The 12,525-nt window shown below is 45.6% G+C and overlaps 1 protein-coding gene across 4 annotated transcripts in view; it reads left to right on the forward strand.

Annotated features, from left to right (window-relative positions):
• Positions 1 to 12,525, forward strand: part of LOC138739602 (cohesin subunit SA-2) — a 154,601-nt gene that overhangs the window by 103,782 nt on the left and 38,294 nt on the right. For all 4 annotated transcript variants that reach the window (XM_069891960.1, XM_069891959.1, XM_069891961.1 and 1 more), the window contains 2 exons: positions 3,258 to 3,345; positions 9,320 to 9,400. In XM_069891960.1, coding sequence (XP_069748061.1) covers positions 3,258 to 3,345; positions 9,320 to 9,400 — 169 coding nt within the window. The remainder of the gene's footprint in view (positions 1 to 3,257; positions 3,346 to 9,319; positions 9,401 to 12,525) is intronic.

The following is a 12,525-nucleotide window of genomic DNA, read 5'->3' on the forward strand; positions in this document are numbered from 1 at the left end:
TTGGGGTTGGGTGTTGGGTTTTTCCTCCTTTGCCTTTTGTCAGTGAGGTAGGCTCTGCGGTCTTCTTCAAAGGAGGTTGCTGCCCGCCAAACTGTGAGGCGCCAAGATGCACGGTTTGAGGCGTTATCAGCCCACTGGCGGTGGTCAATGTGGCAGGCACCAAGAGATTTCTTTAGGCAGTCCTTGTACCTTTTCTTTGGTGCACCTCTGTCACGGTGGCCAGTGGAGAGCTCGCCATATAACACGATCTTGGGAAGGCGATGGTCCTCCATTCTGGAGACGTGACCCATCCAGCTTACTAGTGTAAAGCTCCAGCAAACACCCCTACCAGGAGACTTAGATTTAGATGCAACCCATCCTTACAGTATAGGTCCCATCTCCCCGGAAACGGTCCCAGTGGTCCAAGAACTTAAAACCCTGTTTTTCACTCCACCCCTTCAGCCACACATTCAATCTCCACCTGACTCAATTTTTGCCCTCACAATCGCATGGCACAGGAAGTAATCCAGAGATGACACCCTTAGTGGTCCTTTTTCTGAGCTCCCTGCCTAACTCCTTATATTCATTTTGCAGGACCACTTCTTCCTTCCTACCAATGTCATTGGTACTGACGTGAACCATGACCTCAGGCTCTTTCCCTTCCCCCTTTAGGATGTTCTGGATATAGCAACATCCTGGACCCTAGCACCAGGGAGGCAAACCACCTTCCAGTTTTCTTTATCTCGTTCACATAAAAAACCTCTGTCCGTCCGCCTCACCATCGAGTCCCCTATAACTAACACCCTATTCTGCCTATTACTTCCTTTCTGGGCTGCAGAGACTGACCCTACACCTCTGCCTACCTTAGCCTGACTATCCCCTTGCTCAGTACTCAAGTATCTTGTGTAAAAGTCAGGCCCCCTATTTTGGCCCCATCTGTGTAACCTCGCCACCACCGCCCACCTATCTGAGCTCCTGACACTGATCACAACCCCTCACCTCGGCTTCCTGCCCATCCGAGCTCCCAACGCCCTGATTGTTGATCGTCGCCCCGGCTGCTCACCCACTGGAGCTCCCAACGTCCCAAATGTTGATCCTCGCCTCAGCCGGCTGCCCATCTGTGCTCCTGACGCCCCGAACTTGGACTAACCACCCGGCCTTGGCCATCCGAGCTCCCAATATTTTGAACGATTCAGGTATTTACTGCGGTCAAAAGTAGTATCTGTGTAAAAGTCCACCCCCCCCCAAATTTGACCTGAAAAATTGGTTCCCAAAACTCGAGCATTAAACAAATATATACAGTATTTATTTTCCGGAATTTTATTTTTTTGCTGGTTGCTTGAATTCTGGATACCAAGGCTTTTTTTTGAATATTTTAATTTTATCAGGAATTGTAGAGAACATTATTACATTCATCCTATAAATAGTATTTTAAAATTACAGAGTCTCATATGATTGCCCAAATCTCACCCCACCACCGACTGCTAATATATAAAAAACAATTGGCCAAAACAGAAGGGGTGTTTGAGCTTCCTTCATTAATTAGTCCATAACTTGATCTTCAGGAATTCAACACTATTAATCTAAGTATATTATTTCAACCTTTTTAGGGAAGTTAATTACATCCTTAAGCAAGTATGATTCAAATAAAATTGACATTTTAAGAAACGTCATATTCCTTTCTGATTATAAGTTATCTTTTCTGGGGGCACAACTTTGCATTTCCATATTCTAACGAGTAATAAGTTGGGGGAGTTGGACTTCCATGTAACATGTTCCAGGTGATGCATCTCCTGGCCACCGCTAGTGCAATCCTCACGAACTGGATTTGATATGTTGATAGTTTTGTGCCCATAACCATAAGATCACTCAATAAATACAGATCTGGTTCCAATGGAAAATCCACTTCTGTAGTTTTTGTCAAAGTTTTTGCCAAGTCATACCAAAAGCATCTTACTTTCACATATAGCCAGGTTGAATGTATAAATGTTCCAACCACTACACCACACCTAAAACACGAGCCTGGAATTTCAAATTTTAAACCGTGTAATTTTTGCGGTTATGGGGAGAAGGCTGGGCAATGCGTCTGAGTGGGAGAATGTAGGAAAAACACACAGAAATGCTGGAGAAACTCAGCTGGTCTTGCAGCATCCATAGGAAGTAAAGCTATATTGTCGACGTTTCGGGCCTGACCCCATCTTCAAGGAATAAGCAAAAATCAGGAAGGCGTCCAGACCAACAAAAGGTGTTAATTGGATATGATAAGAGGGGAGGTGAGAATTGATTTTGGCTCTGTGAAAGGAGACAAAGGGAAAAGGGAAAAGAGACAGAACTGGGGGAAAGGTGATGGGGTGGGGGGGGAGATGAAGTATGGGGGGTGGGGCGCAGTTTAATGGAAGCTGGAGAAGTCGATGTTAATGCCATCCAGTTGGAGGGTGCCCAAATGTTGTTCCTCCAATTTGCTGGTTGTCTCATTCTGGCAGTGCATGACACCGTGGACAGACATGTCAGCAAGGGAATTGAAATGGATGGCCACTGGGAGATCCACGCTATTGTAGCAGACAGACCCAAGGTGCTCAGCAAAGCGATCTCCAATGGCAGGGCAGACTCAAAGGGTGGAATAGCCAATTTCTGCTCCTTTGCCTTTACTTTCTTATCCCACCACTAAACTACACAATAGAGGAAATGTGAAGTGGCCAGTTAACCCACCACCCAATGCCCATGAAATGTGGAAGGAAGCCACAGAGAACCTGGAGGAAACCCACACAGTTACAGGGTGAACATCCAACTCCGCGCAGGCAGCAGAAAAAAAGAGGTCAGGTTCGGACATGGAGTCACCGGAGGATGAAGTGGCAGATCTGCCAACACTGCTGTTCCAACTCTTCATGACTTCAGTCTCTCTGTAGTAAAGGTTACCCCTATTGGTATTCCTAATGGCTGAAAGTTAACTCCCCGATTCCTACACAAGAGTAGCTGACCCACTGAACTGTCTGAATGCCAACATTTCCCATCCACAATGTTGCCTGCCAGATAATCCTGCATCAAAGTGGATTCTAAAATAAATGCAGAAGAGGATGGAAATACTTAGCAGGTCAAACTGCAATGGGGAAGGGAGAGAGAGAGAGGGGAGCTCTCTTCACAGAGGCAGCCTGATCTGCTGAATACTCCCAGCGTTGTCCGTTTTTATCTTAGATTTTGAGCATCTGCAGGTTTTATAGATTTTCATCAGTGGATGTTCCTTCCTCACCTGAATTCTCCCTCTATGCTTCCTGTTTTAGTGGTCATGACATAACACGCTGGAATCTGTTGAAAAGCACCTGTACGCTGCTGAAGAGTGGGTTGGAGGATGGCAACGTCTCTGAGCCGGTGAGTCTCATCTCTCATAGAATACGCAGATCCATCCGATGATTCGGGTCAAGACACACACTCATCGTTTTTTCACCAATTCCTCGTGCCGATGTGAACCCATTTCTGTTTCAAATTGATATCCAATAAGAATTGCAACCCATACTGATGATATCCATATGGTTCAATCTGACAGGGTTAGAGCTGCCAAAGTGACTGGGCGGCACGGTTCGCTTAGCTGTTAGTACAATGCTATTACAAAGCCAGTGGCTGGGGTTCGAACCATATTTGAGGAAGGATATACTGGCTTTGGAGACGGTCCAGAGGAGGTTTACTAGGTTGATCCCTGGGATGAAGGGGTTGACTTATGATGAACGATTAAATCGTCTAGGATTGTATTTGCTTGAGTTCAGAAGAATGAGAGGAGATCTTATAGAAAAGTATAGGATTATGAAAGGTATGGATAGGATAGATGTAGGAAGGTTTTTTGAGCTGGCCAGGGAAACTAAAACGAGAGGACACAGTCTCAAGATTCGGGGGAGTAGATTTAGGACAGAGATGAGGAAAAATAGTTTTTCCCAGAGAGTAGTGAATGTTTGGAATTCTCTTACCAGGGAAGTGGTTGAGGCTGCCTCATTAAACATATTTAAAATTCGGTTAGATAATTTTTTACACGATAGAGGAATTAGGGGATATGGGGAGAAGGCAGGTAGGTGGAGTTAGGTCATAAATTAGATGATCAGCCATGATCGTATTGAATAGCGGAGCAGGCTCGATGGGCCATTTTTGGCCTACTCCTGTTCCTACTTCCTATGTTCCTATGTAGCTCACGTCTGTAAGGAGTTTGTATGTTGTCCCCATGTTTGCATGGGTTTCCTCCAGGTGTTCCAGTTTCCTCCCATCCTTCAAAATGTACAGGGGTTGTAAATTGATTGGGGTATTTGGGCAGCACGTGCTTGGGGGGCTGGAAGAGCATTTTACTGCGCTGCTAAAGACCCAACTGCGCTGGGTGGGTCACGTCTCCAGAATGGAGGACCATCGCCTTCCCAAGATCGTGTTATATGGCGAGCTCTCCACTGGCCACCGTGTCAGAGGTGCACCAAAGAAGAGGTACAAGGACTGCTTAAAGAAATCTCTTGGTGCCTACCACATTGACCACCGCCAGTGGGCCGATATCGCCTCAAACCGTGCATCTTGGCGCCTCACAGTTTGGCGGGCAGAAACCTCCTTTGAAGAAGACCGCAGAGCCCACCTCACTGACAAAAGACAAAGGAGGAAAAACCCAACACCCAAACCCAACCCACCAATTTTCCCTTGCAACCGCTGCAACCGTGCCTGCCTGTCCCACGTCGGACTTGTCAGTCACCAACGAGCCTGCAGCAGACGTGGACATACTCCTCCATAAATCTTCGTCCGCGAAGCCAAGCCAAAGAATGTCTAAATTAAATGAAGTTAATCCAGGAGCCTGGGTTAAAATTTCAGAGCCCATCAGTTCAACTTCCACTGAATAAGATGGAGAATTTATATTCATTTAACTCAGGACTTTAAAAAAAAGCTGAGATAGTGGAGCCAATCAAACTACTGGATTGTTGGGGTGAATGTGTATGGAGTTGATGTATCATAGAACACCACAGCACAGAAACAGGCCCTTCGCCCCATCCAGCCCATGCTGAACCATTCCACCCTAGTGCAGTTGACCTGCATACGGACCAGAGCCCTCCCTACCCCTCCCATCCCATGTAAATTTCTCTTCACCCTTTTTCTGATTTTTCGAGACTACCAGCAAACCGGCCCCACTTGTCGCGCGCTGTCCACGGCAAAGGTGGCGTCGCCGGACCTTCTCTTCCAGTCCAGACCGGAAGAGCGCATGCGTGCTTGCGTCAGCAGGACGCAAGGGGCGGACCAGACACAGCCTTAAAAGCTGCAGCACGCAGTTCAAAGTAAATCAGTTTTGTTACTCGAGCTCTCAGCCTTTTGTCTCAGTCTTTTCACAGGGACAATATACTCTTTGTCCCTGTTTTTCCGAGACTGGTTTTATACCCAACCACCAGCTGGTTTGTACTGGTGATCGTACTGTAGTTTACCCATGGACCCAGTCTGAAAGGTTAGAAAATGACCAGACTCCAAAGGGTTAAATGCGAAAATGGAACCTGCATCCACTACTTCTGCTGGCAGCTTGCACCACACTCCTACCACCCTCTGAGTGAAGAAGCTCCCCCTTAAACATTTAACCTTTCACCCTTAAGCCAGGGTTCTTGTTGCAGTGGAAAAAGCCTGCTTTCATTTGCTCTATCTGTACCCCTCATAGGGTAGGGAGCCTGTTCTTCCTGGATCTGAATGTATCTTCTAGCCCACAGCAATAGATTCTGTGCTGCCCATTTCAAAGGCAAGGGGGGGGGGTCGACAATAATTCCTGGCCTCCCCAGTGATGCCCAAAACACGTGAGAGGTTTTGTTTGAACAAGGGTCACCAGTGGTGACAGTTCCATGAAATGAGACAGGAGCAGTCTCCAAGTAAACAGGTGATGGTTTTCGGCTACATTTAACGTAGGGCTGAGGAATGTCCAGCGACTGCAGGTGTTGCTTTTTGTGGACAGTGCAAACTGCCGTAAAGGAAAGGGTTTGAGGAATGGGGAACTTGGGGAGGCAGGTTTGAGTCTTGGCGGGCTCAGTGTTGCTGGTGGAGATGTAGCTCGGAAGGTTGCCTGGCTAAGGGTACAGGATGTAGGAGTGAATGAAGTTTACTGTGATTGACGTATGTACAACATGCAGATGCAGTGAAATCCTTGCTTGCTGCAGCTACACTGGTATGCAAAACCCATTAGCAGATAATCAGTACATACATGAGATCACATACAACCCTGATGTTCTTTTTCCTGCAGTCAGGCAGAATCACCAATTATTGTTAGTGCAAAAAGAAAACTGTTCAGCGTATACATGTAAACAAATAAAGAAATGTAAGCATCTAACAAATGTAAACAAACTGACTGTGCAACAACAGAGAGAGAATTTTTAAGAGTCCTTAAATGAGTCTCTGATTCAGTTTGTTGTTGAGGAGTCTGATGGTGGAGGGGTAGCTGCTGTTCTCGAGTGAGACTTGTGGCACCTATACCTCTTTGCTGATGGCAGCAGCGAGAATAGAGCATGTGGTGGTGGATGTAAATTGACACAATGCACCAGATTATAAAAGGATCGATAAGTAAGCATGGCGACACACATAATTGTAGTGGTGAACCGGCCCCACTTGTCGTGCACTGTCCGCGGCAAAGGTGGCATCGCCGGACCTTCTCTTCCAGTCCAGTCCGGAAGAGCGCATGCGTGCTTGCGTCAGCAGGACGCAAGGGGCGGACCAGACACAGCCTTAAAAGCTGCAGCGCGCAGTTCAAAGTAAATCCGTTGTGTTACTCGAGCTCTCAGCCTTCTGTCTCAGTCTTTTCACAGTGCTCGCACACAACCCGCTACATAAGTGTAATTACAAGTTCAAAGTTAGAAATTTTGGGTCAGAGTACATGCATGACGTCACATACAATCCTGAGGTTCTTTTCCCTGCAGGCGAGGCAGAAATTCTACTTATCAGTAACTGTAAATTGTACTCAAGAAGACAGATATGTGTACAAAAGAGAGAAATGTTAACAAAGAAAGAAATGTAAACAAACTAACTGGATGATACAGAAAAAAAAATTTAGTAATTAAAAAAGGTGTGGAGTCCTTTCAATGAGTCTCTCTGATTGCTTCTGATGTTGAGGAGTCTGATGGTGGAGGGGTAACAATTGTTCCTGAACCTGATGGTGTGAGAATTGCGGCACCTATATCTCTTTCCTGATGGTAGTAGCGAGAACGGAGCGTGTGCTGCTGCCCTCTGACGGCAGCGTTCCATCTCGATTTTCTTGATGTGGTGGGTGGGGGGGGGGGTGAAGAGTTTTGCCTGTGATGTACTGGACCATGTTCCCTACATTTTGAAGGGCTTTCTGCAGCAGGGATCATAGAGGCATTGGCGTACAGAGGAACTTTGGGGTTTGAGTTTCCATTGGTCATGCAGGTGGAGAGGGTAATGAAGAAGGCATTTCACTTGATTGTCTTCCTAGGCACAGATATTGAGTCTAGGAGTTGGGTCATCATGTATCAGCTGTTCTTAGTCAGGCCACTCCTAGGATAATTGAGTACAGTTCTTCTCACCACATATAGAAAGAGATTTAATTGGATGTTAATTGGATGAAGAAACTCAGCGGGTTGAGCAACACCAGCGGGAATAAAAGAATGGTCAATGTTTCAGATTGGAACCTTCTCCGAGACTCTAGTTTTCTAGGATGTTTCCAGGAATAGAGGGGAGCAGTTACAAGGAGAGTTGGGGCTGTTCTTACTGGAGTGCAAGAGGCGGAGGGATGACCGTATCCAAGTTTATAACGATGAGCGGCAGAGACAGGGAAAGATAGTCCAGCCAGTAGTGCACAATGGGTGGTCTTTCACTTGTGCAGACAGATTTTTGGTTGGCTTGGAGTAGTTATGGGGGAGGTTGAAGAAATTGATAGCCATTGGGGGAAAAAAAAGTCTTCTTGAACTGAGAGGATGTGGATATTACCAGCCATTTAATTGGCATCGGAATGGAGTGCCTTACTGGGACATTTCAGGGGGCAGTAACAGGTACCAGCATTGATGGATTCACACAGAGACCAAGCCAAACAAAAAAGGATAGCGGATATCCTCCCTGAAAGAACCATAATTTAATCCAGAGCTGCTGTAAGGAGTTTGTACGTTCTCCCTGTGGTCTACCTGGGTTTCCTCCGGGTGCTCCGGTTTCCTCCCACCGATCAAAATGTACCGGGGTTGTGGTGGAATTGGGCGGCGCGGACTCATGGGCTGATAGAGCCTTTTACTGTGCTGTTGGTCTACATTTAAATTTAATTACTTGAATTAAAATCTTACTGTTTAGAAAGCATTTGAAGTTGTTTCACACTGATACAAACTGAATGATCCAGTCTCAAACTCATTGGTTCTGTGTCTCTAGGTTAGATTACCATTAATTTCCTAGAACACTAGAGCACAGTACAGGCCCTTCGGCCCTTAGTGTTGTGCTGACCTAAATATTCCTGCCAAAAATACTACACCCTTCCTACCTCATAACTCTCTTTTGTTCTTTCATCCATGTGTAAGCCAAAGTGACTCTTAAATCCCCCGAATGTTTCATCTCCACCGATATCCGTTTCCATTCAAGAGGTTTCACACAAGAAGAGGCTATTTAGCCTTTAATGTCTACACTGAATGCTATCAGACTTATCTCCTTTCCCTGTCCCACTTTCCTAGTGATTCGTTAAACTTATTCTTTCACAAGAAATCCCTTGCTCTTAAAAATCCATCCATCTAGCAATGAAGAAAGTCCACCATTCTATTTGCCTCCTTCATAACACGTCACAGCTCATTCGGCCCTTTCAAATTACCCTGTAAAATGGGGTTAAACTGGGAAATTTAATAGGTTGAAGACCCAGGTACAGGGTTATTTGAAAGGGCCAAACCAGGCAAGCCCAGTCAAAATCTACCCGTGCCCCAGACCTACCTCGGAGGTGGTCAGAGAACCCATTGAAACTTACCTGGATGTCTTCATGTGCCTATTTGAAAGGGGAAATGGCTCACCCGGTTACTCTGGAACTTTAAACGGAAAGAACACAGGGAATGGGAATTCCCTGTGGCTGCATGACGCGTCACTCACCACGTCATCGGAAGGGCTGGAATCACCCTTAAATTGCAAGGTTGGCGATTTAACAGGTAGGTTAGGCTGCTGTTTGAAAGGTTCAGGAGGGACACATGACCCAGTAATCTCACCTGGTCCCAGGAGGGCTACTCGGGTGCAACAATTTGAAAGTGCGTATTGAGTCACTTGGTACTGAGCAAGCCACCTGAGTGATTTCTTGCATGCTCTGAACAGCTATCCAAGTTAAAGTGGTAATTACCTTTCACACGTAGATGCAAAGTTTATAAATACTTTTGTTTCTCTGTGACAGATCATTATTCAGGCAATAAAGTGCAGCTACTTTCACATCATGTGGCAGCTCTCCAAAGTATCTGAAGGCATGTGTTCTAAGGTAGAGTAGATTTAAATTTATTTATTATTGTCATGTGTACTAAAATACACTGAACTGCTTTCTTTTGTGTGCTGTCCAAAGGCTGTCTCTGGCACCACCTGGTAAAAGAAAGAAGCAAAGGGGAAGAAATGAAAGAAAATCCCCTTCAGATACAGGGAGTCGTCGAAGATCACACTGCTTCCTGTGACGTAGCTGTCATCACCACCACCTCCGTAGTCACCACTACTCATTCTCGTTATTCCCTCATGTTGTCTAGCCAGAAGGGAGGGTGAAGACACTGAGTTCAAGCCTCTGTATCCAGCTACCTGCTCTCCATTGTACCGCCTTGATCCCTGGTCCTGATTCTCTGAAGCCGTCAGCAGCCGTCGATGCCTTGGGCCCAGCGGGAGGGTTGGGGGCTCGACAGGAGGGCTGCGGTCTGGTCAGTGGCCTGGCGCTCAGCTGGAGGTCTCAAGCCCAGTGGAGGCCTGAGGCCCAGTAGAAGACCTTCACCTACTGAGCCAGAGCTGAGGCCTACCTTGTCCGGCCACCCTCACTGCACCACGTTCAGCCGCCATTGTCCCACATCACCCCAGCAGGACTGACAGAAGCCATATCAGCAGCTGTATTCTTTCAGCTCAGCCCAGTCCTCAGTTGCAGGTCAGACCCCCTGATAACTGTTCCTCATGATCCACCATCTTGAACTTCTTATTGTCATTTCTTGAATCTATCTGGAATTTGGAAGGTTATCCAACTTGCATTTCAGACCAATCATTTCCTGATTATGGCAATGAAGGAGGCTGTTCAACCCATGTTACCTGTGCTAACTTTGGAACAGCTATTCAATTGATCCCATTCCCATTCTCTCGACTCCAAAACTTCCATAGAATCATTGAAAATTTATAGTAAAGAGGCCATTTGATCCATTCTTTCCCTGCTAGACTAGTCCATGGAATCACAGAAAATTATAATGTATATGATTTTCAGGTTAATTTCTCAAATGATAGTTTAGCTCAGTGAAGTTGAAAGGATGTTATGTTTGGTCTCTTACATTATGGGGCACTGGTTCTGGACCTGCAGGGATATGTTTAATCACCACCAATGTCTTCTCAAAAATCATTCCCAAGTCCTGCAATCAATTATTATTGACAATCAATCACTGCAGCTGATCAATCAACATCAATAATCATCAATACTGGTGATCAATCATTACTGAGGATCGATCAATACTGGTGATCAATTGGTAGTGATCAGTTATTACTGGTGACCAATTAATACAGATGATCAATATTTAATGTGATCAATTATTCCTGGAAATACACTCCTTCAATTCCGTTATAAATACTCTCCTTGCCCATATTTCCTCCTTGTTTTGCGAGAGCGTCACAAACCACCATTCGCCTGCGTGACAGCACCTCCAGATGTCGGTTGAAACTGAACAACTTACTTTGGTCCAATCAACCCTAAAACTTCCTCTCCGATTGGACACTGGGCCCCATCCTTTACTACCCCCCCCCACCCCCCCCCCCCAATTCAATTCTCACCTTTCCTCTCTCTTGGCCTCTTCTCCATATCCAATTATCACATTTTGTCTGTTGGTCTGTACTCCAACTCCAGCCAATTCTTTTATTCAGGCGCTGCCTGCTTTTTCCATACCTTGAAAAAGGGCTCAGGCCAGAAATATCAGTAGCCCCTTTCATACTGGCACCTTTTCCCAGAAATTAGCTGCCAATATACCAGTTAATGTGCCAGTGTGAATGCTTGCGAATCGGCATGCAGGCATCAGATCACCCCGAGGATGGATTGCCTAGGTAGGGTGTATTATCCCTGTGGCAATCTAATGCCAGTATGAAAGGGACATTGGGTGTCCTGGGACCAATTAGTGAGGACAGGCGCCCTTCTCCCTTGGGATGCTTGGTGGTGAATGTGAAAGGATGCAGAGAACTGGTTAACAGCGTTCCAGTGTGAACAGCAAAAATGACTTCTTTAACTGGTTTATTGAATGGCCAATTTACTGGTGAGCCTTTGTGAAAGAGACTAGTAATACAGATAGATCCCTACTTGCGATGATTCCATAGCGACACCATGCCTGCATTTTTTGACCCGTTCTCACATTTTTTTCACCTGTATTGTGGTTTTTTTTTTTGACTTACAATATTTTTGGCTTATAACAGGAGTCTCAGAACAGAACGCCATTGTAAGTTAGGGTCTACCTATATATCTTGACCTCCTGTGGATGCTGTGAGACCTGCAGAATTCCTCTAGCATTTCTGTGTTTTTATTTCACTCTCTGACTGTTTACTCCAGCAATCCTTGTCTGTGAGGCCATTGAAGCTCTTTCTTTAACACACAGGACCTGTGACAGAGTATATAGAAATGTTTTTGGGAGATATATTGCAAAAAGTTTGTTAGAGAGGGTCACATGCAAACTCTTTAAAACAGATCTTATTTGAAATACTGGAAACATAGTGGCTTCTCACACCTTTTTGCAAGAGCTTTGAAGAGTGCTCAAGAGACATCACTAATGGATTATTGTTTATTAAGGCAACAGAGGAAAGAGCAGGCTGGAGCCACTATTGTCTGCAGGAGAGGTTTGCTGTTGTAAGAGAGTCATGTGGTTTTGCAAGCAGAGAGAGTCAAACAGGCTTTCTCTCAGTCTCAGTGTGTGTGTGAGAGAGAGAGAGAGCAGAGATCACTTGACTGTGTTTCAGCCAAGCAAGAGCAGCTGGATCTGAAATAGGAAAAGCTGACAAGAAACCCCAGTGTGGAAGATGGCCTAGTCACAGCCCTTGTGGTTCATGCAAAGGAGAGGACTGGCTGTCTAATGTTTTACTTGGAATAAAGGAAACGGAAAGGAGCTCTGTAGTGACTTGAAAGAAAGAAGTTATCATCTGGAGAACCCTGATGGGGCAGGTTTCGTCAGCAAGACACTGAAGTGGCTGGTTATAAGAAATCATTTGTGGGTGTCCAGCAAACAACAAATCTCTCTCAAAAGACCAACAAGAACCTTCCTGAGCGGTAACCACTTACCTTTCAAGCACCAAAACCTGGTGAACTTTATACATGTTAAATTCTATGCAAAGTATAGGAATTGCCTGCAACCAGTGAATTTGGAGGAATGAGAAGTGAGATTGGACTGTGAATCA

Source organism: Narcine bancroftii, chromosome 7 (genome assembly GCF_036971445.1).
Source record: "Narcine bancroftii isolate sNarBan1 chromosome 7, sNarBan1.hap1, whole genome shotgun sequence".
NCBI classification, from domain to species: Eukaryota; Metazoa; Chordata; class Chondrichthyes; order Torpediniformes; family Narcinidae; genus Narcine; species Narcine bancroftii.